This window comes from Empidonax traillii, unplaced genomic scaffold (assembly GCF_003031625.1).
Source record: "Empidonax traillii isolate 1590-97213 ecotype Southwest subspecies unplaced genomic scaffold, ASM303162v1 scaffold520:size1094406, whole genome shotgun sequence".
Taxonomy (NCBI): domain Eukaryota; kingdom Metazoa; phylum Chordata; class Aves; order Passeriformes; family Tyrannidae; genus Empidonax; species Empidonax traillii.
In genome coordinates, this window is record NW_020955713.1 from 276,760 (window position 1) to 290,055 (window position 13,296).

The 13,296-nt window shown below is 57.3% G+C and overlaps 1 protein-coding gene across 1 annotated transcript in view; it reads left to right on the plus strand.

Moving 5' to 3' along the window:
* The window catches only part of FBXW5 (F-box and WD repeat domain containing 5), a 13,185-nt gene extending 2,197 nt beyond the window's left edge, over positions 1–10,988 (plus strand). The window contains exons 2-8 of the mRNA XM_027896924.1: positions 634–791; positions 1,418–1,592; positions 2,832–2,980; positions 4,271–4,751; positions 7,246–7,393; positions 8,452–8,664; positions 9,092–10,988. Coding sequence (XP_027752725.1) covers positions 634–791; positions 1,418–1,592; positions 2,832–2,980; positions 4,271–4,751; positions 7,246–7,393; positions 8,452–8,664; positions 9,092–9,338 — 1,571 coding nt within the window. The 3' untranslated portion in view covers positions 9,339–10,988. The remainder of the gene's footprint in view (positions 1–633; positions 792–1,417; positions 1,593–2,831; positions 2,981–4,270; positions 4,752–7,245; positions 7,394–8,451; positions 8,665–9,091) is intronic.
* Positions 10,989–13,296: the final 2,308 nt, after the last annotated feature.

Consider the following 13,296-nt stretch of genomic DNA (forward strand, 5'->3'; position numbering starts at 1 on the left):
CGTTAAAAATCTTCTTTATTTGTCTCTCCATGGGCTGTCAGTGGGACTACTGTGAGTGTACCCCAGGCTGTACTGCTGCAGGGCTCCTCTCCTGGCACACTCTGTCCAGCTCCCATTCTTCTCTCTCATTTTTTCAAGTCTCTTATCTCATGGAGATGTTTTTTTTTTTCTGGTCCCAGACCCTTTCTGGAACTCATAATTCTGCATTAGACAAGACAGAGATAATATATGCGGAACCAGGTATGGTGAGGAGCAGCTCCCCAGCTTCCCTCCCTGGTTGGTTTGATTGTGCTGGAGTATGTCTCCCTTCAAGGACTGTTTTTTCCTGAGCAAGGTTTTGGTCTGACAGCTCTGCCCTGGTTGTTTCAGCAGGGACTGTGCTGGTTTGGAGAGCAGAGGTGTGGAGCTGTGTGGGTACTGGCAGAAAGGTGCTTTTTTGGGGGGCAGTTAGGGAAACTACTGAGGAAAATGCTGAGTGCTGGTACCTCAGCTGCAGCCCTGGGTTGGTGCCCCAGCAGAACTCCTGGCATTGCTCACAGGAGGGTGATTTATTAAAGACTGCTGCCGTGTTTAGCCCAGCTCTGTGCTCCCCTCTGCTCACACTCCTGTGCCGTGCCCTGCTCTATGTTGCAGCTGCTGTCTCCTGGTATGAGGAGTTCCAGAGGCTCTACGACACCATCCCTTGCGTGGAGGTGCAGGCCCTGAAGGAGCACAATGACCAGGTTTTGCACCTCAGCTTCTCCCACTCTGGTTGCCTGTTTGCATCCTGCTCCAAAGACTGCACGGTCAAGGTAAAGTGGCAGCTGCCCTGCCCAGCCCTTGCAGATGTGGCTCAGTGGGGCTCAGCCCTGAGAGCAGCCTTTGGGAAGGCTGTGGAGAGCAGAGGTTTGACCAGCTGTCCCTGGACTCAGGCCGGCTCCTGCAGATGCTGAGCTGTTCTCAAAGCTACAGAACTAATGAGTCTTGCAAATGTAGCCTTGAGGGCTGTGGATTCCACTCCAGCCCATTTTTGTGGAGGTGGCCAAGGTGCCTGCCTGGCTCTGGTGCTTTCTAGGTGCAAATCAGTGCCCTGTTGTGACCTGGGTCTGACAAAGAGTGGGGAGATAATGGTCCACTCTGATAGATGTCTTGCATAAGTGGTTTCCTGGGAGGAATCTCTGAACACGTTGGAAACCCAGCTGTGACAGCAACATTTACTACCTGAACACCCTCTCTGACCAATGGGGAGCAGTTCTCCATTTAGCCCCTCAAAATTTTCTGTCAGGGAAATGAGGAGATCTGACAGGAATATGGGGACAGTTAAATGGGGTTTGTGATACTGTTTGTTTTTCATGTCCTGGTGAGTGCTGGCAGAACAGATAAAGTGGAACCACTCTCAGGCTTCTCAGCAGTTTCCTGCCTGTGCATTTCTCTGTAGATCTGGAGCAATGAGCTGGACATCTCCCTGCAGCACAGCTCCAACATGAGGCCATACAACTGGAGCTACACCCAGTTCTCCCAGTTCAACTCTGATGACTCCCTTCTGCTGGTATCGGGTGTCTTTGTGGGGCCTCACAACTCCTCCTCAGGGGAGATCGCTGTGATCAGCATGGGTAAGTGCTGCCTTCACTAGGGCTCCCAGGAGGGGTGAGTGCTGGGTGCTGGGCTTCCTTTCTTCTTAGGGTGTGCAGTGGCCTTCACCTCAGCTTGTCCTGACACCCAACACCTGAACTAAGGGGTTCGAATCACAGTTTTGGAGGGGAAGCCTTACAGACAGCCTTAACCCTCTCGGGTCACCACGACAGCACCCCAAGGCAGCGTGGCTTGTATTTAGCCTCACTTACCTTCTGTCCTATGTGACAGTGTGGCAAGGGTTATCCACCTGACTTGTTTTGGAGCTCCTGTTTCTGTCTCATGTGCTACTAGGTATAGAACCCCTGAACATTTTGGGTTGGAAGAGACCTTAAAGCTCATCTCATTCCACCCCCTGCCATGGACAGAGACACTTTCCACTATCCCAGGTTGCTTCACGACTTGTCCAACCTGGCCTTGAACACTTTTAGGGATGGGGCAGCCACAGCTTCTCTGGGCAACCTGTGCCAAGTCCTCACCACCCTCACAGGGAAGGATTTTTTCCCAATATCCCATCTGCCCTCTGTCAGTGGGAAACCATTCTCCCTTGTCCAAAGTCCCTCCCCAGCTCTCTTGGAGCTCCTTTAGGTACTGGAAGGGGTTCTAAGGTCTACCTGAGTCTTCTCGTCTCAAGGCTGAACACCCCCAGTTCTTTCAGCCTGTCTCCAGAGCAGAGCAGAGGTGCTGGATACAGCTCTCAGACCACCTTTGGGATCCCACCCTTAGGTCTCACATGGCTTTCTGAGGGGCTGTCACCTGAGACTCTTTCACCTCTTCTGCTGCAGCCCTGTGCATGTGGCTAATCCCCACTGAGTTCTCTCTCACCATCTCTGTGTCACAGTCCCACTGTGCCAGGAATCAGGAGTGTCCAGCTGTCTTGCTGGGAAAGGCCCTGAGCCCCAGGAGTAGGAGTGAAATTTTGAATGTGTTTAACTCATCCTTGTCCCCTGGGCCCCGCTGAGGGAAAGGCTGGGAGGTTGGACTGCCCTGTGCTCTGTCAGGCTGCCCTGTTGTTTTGATTTCCCTTGTCAAGGTCTCATCACGCATCTCTCTAGAAAAGAGAAATAATGAGTCTCCTTAGCAGTGGCTTGGAACTGGATGGAGGATGGCAATGCTGCCTCAGTGCCTGTTCTGCAGAGACCTGTCCTGCAGACAGGCCCTGTTTCTCCAGGGCCCTTGCTGGGAGTCATTGCCTCTCACTCATGTTTCTTCTCTTCCAGAGAACTTCACGCTGCTTTCCAGGGTGAGGAATAAACCCTATGATGTGTTTGGCTGCTGGCTGAATGAAACCAACTTGATCTCAGGCAATCTGCATCGGATTGGGCGCATAACCTCCTGCTCGGTGCTGTGGCTGAACAATGCTTTCCAGGTGAGCTGCCTTCCTTCCAGCTCCACAGGCAGTGCAGCTTCCTGCAGGCTCCTGGGGGAGGAAAAGCTGCAGGGAAGGATGGCCCAATCCTCCTGTCATCCCTGTTTGTCTCCTCCGACTTGTCCTCAGGATTCTGAGCTCAAGGCAACCCTTGCATGAGGCTTCTCCACGCTTGGTGTCATGGTACCTACTGTAATATTCTGACTCTGCCCTCAGATCCCATTAACTCTTGCCCCATTAATTAGGCTGAGGACTTGACTGCAGTGCCCCAGAGCATGCATTGCCTAACAGCAGGGCTGCTAAGGTCCTTGGTAGTCTGAAGCTGGGCCTGGGATGACTGTAGCCTGGCATGTGTCCTAACAATGACCTTTCTCCCACTTGGTTGCTGGCGGCGTTTTTCCTGGGAGCTGGAGCAGGCTGAGCTGATCTCAACCCTGCCTGGTCTTGCTGAGGTTTCTCAGGCCCAGTGCTGTCTCTGGTGAGACCTGGAGAGCCGTGGCCTTAGACTGCCCGTTCGTAGCCTGGCACTTGGCAGTCGTGTTCCTCTTCCATGTTTGGCCTCTGTCCCAACATCACAGCTGCACGTCCCCATGTTTTGTGTTTTTAATGTGGTGCTGACCCCAGGTGAAATCCTCTGGTAGCAGAGTCTCTTCCCACAGCCACATCTCCATGCTGCACTGACCATACAGCATTAACCGTTCCATCCCTGAGAGGCCAGGAGGGTCCTGGCCCGTGATGGGGGTGTGGGAGCGCAGATGCAGGGTGGGAGCAGTGAGGCAGGGAGGGACCTGCTTCATCCTGCTATGGGCTACAGGCACACTCCAGGAGCACGAGGGTCCTCTGCCACTGCTGCTGTGAGCCAGAGGGATTGTACTTCATGCTTATTGCAGAGGCCTTGTCCTGAAATCCTCGTAGATTATAGAACGCGGAATATCCTGAGTTATTAGAGACCCACAAGGATTGAGTCCAACTCCTGGCCCTGCACCGTAAAGCACCGGTTAGCACCAGGTGGTGACCTCAGGCTGGGATGGCAGCAGGGCTGCCCAGCCTCTCTGCTCCCCAGCTCCACTGTTGCCTGCCTGCAGGAATGTTTTGCCTTGGTATGTCTCTGTCCAGGATAGGAAGGAGCTCAGCAGAGCTGGCAAGCCTCGAGCCAGTTCTTGTGCCGGTGCTCCACACACAGTGTGAAAGGGTCGGTGGTGGGTGGTGTCCCTGCACCGGCTCAGGTCTTGGTTTGAACTGTGGGAGTGATGGGGGGTGGTTCCTGCTCACTTCTCCCTCTGCCTGTAGGGCATCGAGTCCGAGAACGTGAATGTAGTGAAGAGGCTGTTCAAAATCCAGAACCTGAACGCCAGCACCATCCGCACCGTGATGGTGGCTGACTGCAGCCGGTATGATTGCCCAGACCTGCTCCTGGACTACGAGGAGCAGCTCGCTGCTTCCTCCACCTGCCCAGTCTTTGATCTCGGCAGTGACAGCGAGGAAGAAGAGGCCAAGCCCAAGCAGGCTCCAGAGCCAGCCGTACAGGAATTGCCGGGTGCTGGGGGCGTGCCGGCAGAGGATGGGCTGCAGCAATTCTTTGATGATATCATGGGGGGCCACATGAGGCCTGCCATGACTGACACGGAGCTGGAGACAAAGGTGGCCGAGCTGTTTGTGCGTAACAGAACTAAACCTCCTGAGCCAAACCTGCTCCCCACAGACAGCAATAGCAAGACTAAGTACTTAATCTTCACCACAGGATGCCTCACCTACTCCCCGCACCAGATAGGTAAGGCTGGGGCTGAGCCCAGGGCAGGTGGCCAGCCTGGGGGCATGGTCTGCAGCTGGGCTCTGGATTTGGGTCCAGAAAAGACCTGGTCTCTCTGCTGCCTGTTTGTGAGGCATGAGCTGCACTTTGCTCAGGGTTCTGGAGGGGGTTCCACCTCACAAGCACTTGCCTGAGGGTTGTTTTGTTGCTGCCAGGATGACACGTGGCCAAAGTCATGTTGAGGGCTGAGCAGAAGATGAAGAAGGAGCTTCTGGTTTAAGGACACAGCCATGAGCTGGTGCAGGGGGAGGGCATGGCTTGCCCTGGGAGAGGTGTGTGGAGGGACCTTGGTCCCGTTCTCGTGTGGGGGTGGAGAGGGCATCAAGGCAAGACCGGTCTGAGCATCATGGAGTTCATGTGCATGTCGCTTGTGCAGTGCCCCCAGCTCTGGGTGTCAGTGCCCTGCCTGCCCCTGCCCCTTGCCTTCCTCCCCTCTACCTGGTGTGGAACCACCCTCCCATGGGCTTTCAGCCTCAGTGAGGCACTTGGGCACCCCTGCCTTGGGACCAGGGAGGTTTCACGGGGATTCAGGCAGTGCCATTGCTGGGGACCTTGTCCTGAGTTAAGATGTCCCTTGCTCACCTGGGGTGCTCCTGTTGAGGCACCAGGACTAGCAGAGCCTGAATTTACGGGAAATCAGCACAGTGGGGAGCAGGACCAGGTAGTCTGGCTGCTTCCCAAAGAGACCCTAAAGCTGGCAGAGAGGTAGAAAGGACCAGAAACATAGGGAAGGAGAGAGCTGCTCCCAGGCAAGACTCCTATGAAGCCAGACAGTTTTACTTCCTTTCACTGCTTGCACAGTTCCTGTCTTGCTTCCCTGCTGCCAGGGTCTCTTGATCTTCCTGTGACTTGGTCCCACACCACTACCACCCAGTAAGGTGGGAGAAGGCACTTTACAGAGCTGTAGGCAACTTGGAGAAGAGCCACTTGGTCTTTGCCTACTTTGGTTGGGAATGTGGCTTGGACTGAGTGAGCTCTGCTCCTGTGGCTGGGTCTGCAGACGCCCGTGGTAGACCTTGGCCTGCCCCAACTGGGCTCAGCCCTGGGCCAAGCCAGGGCTGCACCCAGATCCCCTGGGCTGAGCCGAGGCTGCCACACACTGAGGCAGAGCCTTTGGGCTCCCGAATTCCTGTGCAGGCTCCCAAATTCCTGCTTAGCCTTGCAGGGCCGAGGGATTTGTTGGATGCCTTTGAACTCTGTGAGTCCCTGGCTGGTGGCCAGCACAGGCTGCTGCTCGTGGGGCTGGACGTTGGTCAACTCCTGGCCTGCCATGAGTCACTGCAGTGTCATTTGGCCCTTGGTTTGTGTGTGGAACCTGCCATGGTGCTCCTACTCTGTGCCCCAGGATCTGAAGGAGCTCGCTCTGTGCTCACCTGCCACGCTGCTGCTGGCACACAGCCCTCTTCCAGCCTGAGGTCCTTGAGCTCCCATTCCTTGTGCTGGTGGCAAGCTGAGCAGCTTGTCCTGCTAACTCATATGTGTCTTGAGTGTGGTGCTGTGGAAGGGAGGATGAAGATGCTGGTGAGCAGTGCCAGTGGGGTGGAAGAACACTGGTACTGTCCCGAAGACCCTGGGCTGCCCAGGCTCAGGGGCAGGGATGTTGGGAATGGCTGTTGACTTGAGGTGCATTGGTATGTTACTCCTGTCTTGCTGGGCTGCAGGAGAGGGCTAAAATCCAGAGTGTTGTCAGCAATTCCCTCAGAGGGCTGATGGGATGGACTAAGCCATCTTCCAGCTCCTCCTGGGCCTGCTGAAGATGAAGCCTGTGTGTGCCCAGGAGCTGCTGAGGTTCACAGGGGTCCTCCAGGAAGTTCTTGGAGATGGCTTCTGTTTGAGACGTCTGGCAAACAGAGCTGGAAAGGGACAGGGCTTGATCCATCTCACGTGTCTCCTTTAGTCAGGAGGTTCAGAAGCTGCAAAGCACTTGAGCGCAGTTTGGGTTTAAGGGTTTGTTCTTGGAGCTTTCTGGAACTGACTTGCACTTGGCAACACTGGGGGGAAACTGCCCCAGCCAGTGCATATGCTGAGCTTCTCCAGGCTGGATACTGCAGGAATGGGCCTGACCCGGGGATTCATTTAGGAGAAAAACCTTTCTGCAACAAGTGTGTCTCCTGGGCCAGCGCAGCCTCCTTGTGCTTCGGAGCTGGGCTGGGGCCAGATGTGGCTGTACCCACGGGTGCCAGGCTGGGGCCAGGTGTGGCTGTACCCACGGGTTCCAGGCATCTCCTTGGCTGGGGTTGGATGAGCCAGCGTGTCGCTCACGGGCAGGATCCTGACCCAGAGCCCACTTGGAGAGCTGAAGGAGCCTGACCAGGACAGCAGCCCTGTCCCAGTGCTCAGCCAGCGAGCTGGTTCTCCCTTTCTAGCAGCACCAAGGGACCTGGGCATTCCCCCAGCCCTGCTGCCTGCTAGCAGTGGCCTGTGGAACCACCTCCCTCTGCTCTCTGTCCCACAGGGATTAAAAGGATCCTGCCCCATCAGATGACAACGGCCGGGCCGGTGCTGGGGGAGGAGAGGCGCTCTGATGAGTTCTTTGACTCCCTGGATCACGTCATTGACATCCACGGGCACATCATTGGCATGGGCCTGTCCCCTGACCACCGGTAAGCGTGGGGGGCTCCAACCACTGCCAGGGTGGGCAGGAGGTGTTCCTGAGCTCTGTGGGGTGACCAGGAGAAGAAATGACTGGTGGATGGAGCAGGTGCCTGCTGATCCTGGTGCTGAAGGCATGTTACCACTGAGCATCACTGCTGGTTGCAGCAGGAATGTATTCCTTCCTAAGCCAGCTCATGACAGGGTCAGGCTTTGTGAGAGGGGAGGAGCTGCCCACACAAATGTGTCTTGTGCCTGAGCAGATTGCCTGTAGAATCCTAGGATAGTTTGGGTTGGAAGGGAGCTTAAAAACCATCTAGATCCCACCCCCTTGGCCTGGGCTGGGACACCTTCCACTATACCAGGTTTCTCCAAGCCCTGTCCAACCTACCCTTGGACACTTCCAGGGGTGGGGCAGCCGCAGCTTTTCTGGGAAACCTGTGCCAGGGCCTCACCACAGTGAGAAGAGTTTCTTCCCAAAATCCCATCTAGCCCTGCCCTCTGGCAGTGGGAAACCATTCCCCCTTACCCTGTCCCTCCAGTCCCTTGTCCAAAGTCCCTCTCCAGCTCTCTGGAGCCCCTTTAGGCACTAGAAGGGGCTCTAAGTTACTCTTGGAGCCTCCTCCAGGGTGAACCCCCCCAGCTCTCCCAGCCTGGCTCCAGAGCAGAGGGACTCCAGCCTTCAGAGCATCTCTGTGGTGGCCTCTGAACTTGATGCATCAGCTCCATGCCCTTCCTTTGTTGGGGCCCCAGAGCTGAAGGCAGCACTGCAGGGGAAGTCTCACCTGAGCGGAGCAGAGTGGCAAAATCCCCACCGTATTTGCCCCCAAGACACCCCCATCCATCCTTAAAGATGGGTTTAATGGGATTAGAGAGGTGTGACCTGACCCCTAGAGCCACCTCCCAGGCGTGGCTGTCCTTTCCAAACATGGCTAGGAGTGTTTCAGAGCCTGTTCCCCTGTTTCAGGCTGGATTTCAGCAAGCTGGACTGCAGGCTCAGTGCCTGCCGTGCCAGGGGCTCTGTGAGCTCTGTGGTGCGGTGCGGGTGACCCCTCCCTGCCCTCCCCAGGTACCTGTACGTGAACAGCCGGGCCTGGCCACGGGACTGCGTCATCTCCGACCCGATGCAGCCGCCGCCCATCGCCGAGGAGATAGACCTGCACGTGTTCGACCTGAAGACGATGAAGGAGGTGAAGCGAGCCCTGCGTGCGCACCGCGCCTACACACCCAACGAGGAGTGCTTCTTCATCTTCCTGGACGTCAGCAGGGACTTTGTGGCGAGGTGCGTGGCGAGGGGGCGGGCAGGATCCTGACCCTGCATCCACAAGGGCCTGGGGCCATTGCTGCAGGACGGCTGGAGTGAGCAGGGCAGGGAATGGGATGGGAAAGAGCAGAGGGACTGAATTGGAGAATGCTGATAAAGGCTGTCTGTCCTGCTCCTGCTGTAAATCTCTGAGAAAGGGTCAATCTGGGGTTATGGTGTGTTTGGTGGTGGGTGGTAAATGCCCTTCTCAGGGGCTGCAGGTGTTGTGGGGGCCCCGGATCCTGAAGGGAGCTGCCTGCACAGGGTGAAACTCTGGACAGGGGGACTGGAGCACCCTCTGCCCCCATCCCTGCGGCAGGACAGTAGCGGCAGTGGCAGAGTGTTGGGGCTGCTGGGCTGACACCCTGACCAGTGCAATGCTCTGACTGGTGTCTCTCTGCGACAGCGGGGCAGAGGATCGGCACGGCTACATCTGGGACCGGCACTACAACATCTGCCTGGCCAAGCTGCAGCATGACAACGTGGTGAACTCAGTGGCGTTCAGCCCGGTGGAGCAGGAGCTGCTGCTGACGGCCAGCGATGACACCACCATCAAGGTGTGGCGGTCCCCGCGGGCCGTGCGCATCCGGCAGGCCACGAGGCCCCGGCCCAGGAAACTGCTCTTCTCCTGGCTCATGAACCAGAAAAGCTGAACCCAGGTACACCTGCTCCTGCAGCTTCCTCACTGCAGCACCTCCTCCGGAGCTTGCAGAGCCCTGAGCCCTGCACAGAGATGAGCTCTGGGCACACAAATCCCAAGGCTGAGCCAGGAGGAGCCCCAGCAGCGGGAATTGCCTCCTCCTCGGAGCATCTGCTTCAAAGACAGACATAAGAGCCGAGGGGCCTATTCTGGGCCCATCGGGCAGCAGCTGAGTTGGTCACTGCAGGATGGGCTCCTCACAGCTTCTCACCAGTGCTGCTACTTGGGCACAGCTCTCTGGGTGAGCTCTGGGCTTGGAGGACACTGAGGCATGTCCAGTGTGGGTCTGTGTGAGGCTGGGACGTGGCCGGCCCTGCCAGGAGCTGCTGTTGAAGAGCGCTTGGCAGGAGCCGTGGTGCAGCTGCACTGCCTGACTGCAGGACTCTTTTAACATAGGCGTTTTACTGTGTGTTTGTCCAAAACCTCCACGGGCAACTCTTCTGACTGCTGAGGAATGCTGAGGGCCTCCTCCCCATGGTGCCTCTTCCTGGGAGAGTGGCAGGAATTAGGGGGCAGTGAGGGGGCAGAGGGGAGGCAGGGCTGGGGACCTGGCTGGCCTCCAGTGCCTGTTGATGCCTCGTTGGCAACTGCGTGTTTATATTGCCAGTCTCCAAATTTGGGAGCGGGGAGGGCTGGTGGTAACAGTGGTAACATGGTGCTGGCTTTGCCTCTGTCTTCCTCTGCTGAGTAGCACTTCAATAAGCTATGGATCAGGAACGTATTTATTGTGAGGGATGTGCTGTCCCATTCTGGGGCACCCGTGAGGATGGCTGGTGGGGCTCGTTATCACCTCCCTCCCATGCTGCCCAAGTCATGGCACTTTAGCTTCTCTTGGTAAGTTCTCTGTGAATAGGTGTAGGCACCCCAGGGTGCTGCAGGTATTCATTCGCTTACAGGTGATGGGGATGGAGTCATCCTGCCTGCAGTGACAGCTGAGTAAGCTCCCTGTCCCTGGGGCTGACCCGCTGTGGGCTGTGGGTGGGGGCTCAGCTCCCCCAGGATCCCGCGGTTGGTGGGGCCGGGGACTTTGAGTGATTATGGACTCAGTGGTGTTCACTGTCTGTCCCTGAAGCTTTCTCTCCCCACAGCAGGTACCCAAATGTCAGAGTCTAAAATGAAGCTCCTAATCTTGACCTGGCCTAGCCAGGGCCCCCAGGAGCTGCTGTTGCTCCTGAGAGTGGGGCTGGGAAGAAGCTGCAGCCCAGGCAAGGGAGGTGTTTTGGGGCCCCCCTTGGGAGCCCCAGCCCAGCCTGGGTCAGATAGACCTGACAGAGGTGGCAGCTCCTGTCATGATGGCACTGATGGCTTTAGCAGTCCCTGCAGCAGGAGGGTTGGCAGCCACGTTCTGCTGTGCCCCAGCTTCTTCCAAACCCCCTGTACTCAGGTTTTCTGTCGTGAATCAAGGGGTTCCTTCCTCTGTGTGTGTGTGTGTGTGCGCACAGGCTCCACATCCCACTCTGTCCAGTCACACAGTGAAGGAACAGCCTTTCCCTTCTCCTCTCCCAACTGTGAACTCGGTGCAGCAGCCAGTGAGGCACCAAGGGGTTGTTTGTACTGAGTTTTGCTCTTCACTCTGGCATTGAATAAATACTCTGCTAAAGCATCTCTGCAATGTGAGCTTGTTTTTTGGAGTGCTGCTCTACTGAGGCAGAGCTGAGGCCAGGACTGTCACAGGGCTGGGCTGGGGCTCCAGGAACTGCTGCAGGAACTGCTGCCCAGCTTGTGGTTGCCTCCCCTGAGTGAGGGAATGCTGGCAGAGAGCAGGGAATTGCCCAAATCTCCTCAGCCCGGAGGACGGGCAGCAGCAGTCCCTGGCAGCCTTGGGCATGCTCTTCTCTGCCAGGGCTGAGCACTGCAGGCTCTAGAACAGGCCAGGGGCTGGATCCCTCCTGGATTTAAATTTTTTCCAAGCACTAACAGGCACGGAGCAGGTGAGCAGAGAGCCCTGTTATTGCTGGCTGGCATTCCTGTGCCACAGCAGCATCCTGAGCTGCAATGCCACTGACCCCTCACAGCCCTTTGCTTCTTCCTGGTGCAGCAGTGGCCACTGAAGTGGGTCTGGGGGTTCCCAGGAGGGGACAAACCCTCATGGGTGTCCCTTCTGTTCGTCTCTTCTACCCAGTGAGCAGAGGCCACGAGGCTGCTGCTCCCCACACAGGGGTAGTCCCTGGGCAGGTGCTGCAGCTCAGGATGGGCAAAACAGGCATCCTGCAGACACCAAACTCCCAACAGCAGCGAGGGAAAAGCAGCCTTTCCCAGGGGAGCTCAGAGCTGTTATAACTCAGGAGTGCTGGATTTGCCTTTCCAGTGGTTCTGCTCTGCTAACACTGAGCCAGCACCACTCAGTGGAGCTCCAGCTGCCAGATTCCAGCTCCTTCCCTTCCTGCTCCAACCCCCTCTGGTGCTGGGCAGCTGCCCCGGGCTGCAGGGAGGCAGGAGCTGGGGAGAGCCCACATCACAGAAATCCCCCCACCCTGAGTCAATCCTGCCCCAGCATCCAAGGGGTCATACACAACAGTGCTGTTCAAACAGGTTTTATTAGTAGTTCTGACCATACCACATCTTCAAGGAAAAATAAAACTAACTTAGTTCACAGTGCCAGGCTGAGGTGTTGTGGTCAAAAGGGAAAAAAAGGGGAAAACCCCCCAAAAAATCCAGCAGTGGCTTGTGCCCGGTGTGCATGTGACGGCCAGGCTGGCAGAGCTGAGCCCAGGAAGGGGCTGGACCCCTGCCTGCAGCACATGGACACAATTCCCACTGCAGCTCTAGAGCTGCTAAAAGCCAAAAAAAGCCCAGACAGCGTCAACAGCACCAGAGCTGTGGCCTCAGCCTGGCAGTGCAGGGAGAGAACCTCCACGGGCAGGAAAAGCTCCAGGCAGGGGCTGACAGGCCGTGTCCCCTCCACCAGTAGCAACCTCCTGGCCCCATCAGGGCTGGAATGGCTCAGCCTGAGCTTTGCTCGCAGCGCAGACTCTCCCACCAACCTTCCCAGGCAGGTGCTGGGACAAGAGGGGACCATCTCCCACCCTGAAAGCCACCCAACCCCCCCCAGCCGAGCCAGTGTCTCCACAGCCACTCCTGGCACCACCTGGCTGGAGCCCCCGACCCCACTGCTGGCAGCACCCCAGGAGCAAAGACATTCACATCAACTCAGAACAAGTGCCCCCCACATAACACACTTTATTCACAACCACTCAGTGAGAAGAGCTGACCTTCCTCTGCCTTCCCAGGCTTTTCCCTGCCTCCCTAGAGAGCTGCGGTGGGTGAGAGCAGGGCTTCTGCTAGGCTGGATTTCCCTCCTAAGGCACAGGGTGAGAGCAGCAGCACAGGGCTTGGTGTGTCCCGTGGGACAGGATGGACTTGCACAAAGGAGGGGTCCTGCCTCCCTCCTCCCCCCACACAGGCTCCTGTCCCCCTTCTGCTCCAACAGCAGGGGCTGCCCCTGCCCCTGCACACACAGGTGTGACAAGATTCACACAGACTCCAAAGGAGGCTCAAAGGCAGGGAGGGCCTCTGGCCAGCACAGCAGCCATGGCTCTGGGAGGTTCAGATAGCCTGGAGGACACTGGGCACCACCGAGCTCCCTGGGCAGCAGCAGGGACACCTCAAACAGCCCCAGGGGTAGGTCAGGGCAATGCGTGTGGGGGCACAGCCAGACCCTACAGAGATCCCTGCCAGGTCACAACTCCTCACCTGATGGTGTCCTGGGCCCTGCCAGGGTGGCTGTGCCAGAGTCAAGGTGGGAACACACCACAAGCAGGGTGGACTCTGCAGCCATCAGGCCTGGGCTGGGCACCTGGCAGGAGCTGCTGGGGGCAGGAGGACTTTGGGAATTCCTCCCCTGCAGCCTCGCAGTCCCCAGGCCCAGCACAGCTGCCACTCCCTTTCAGGGCCATCCACGGCAGCACGGA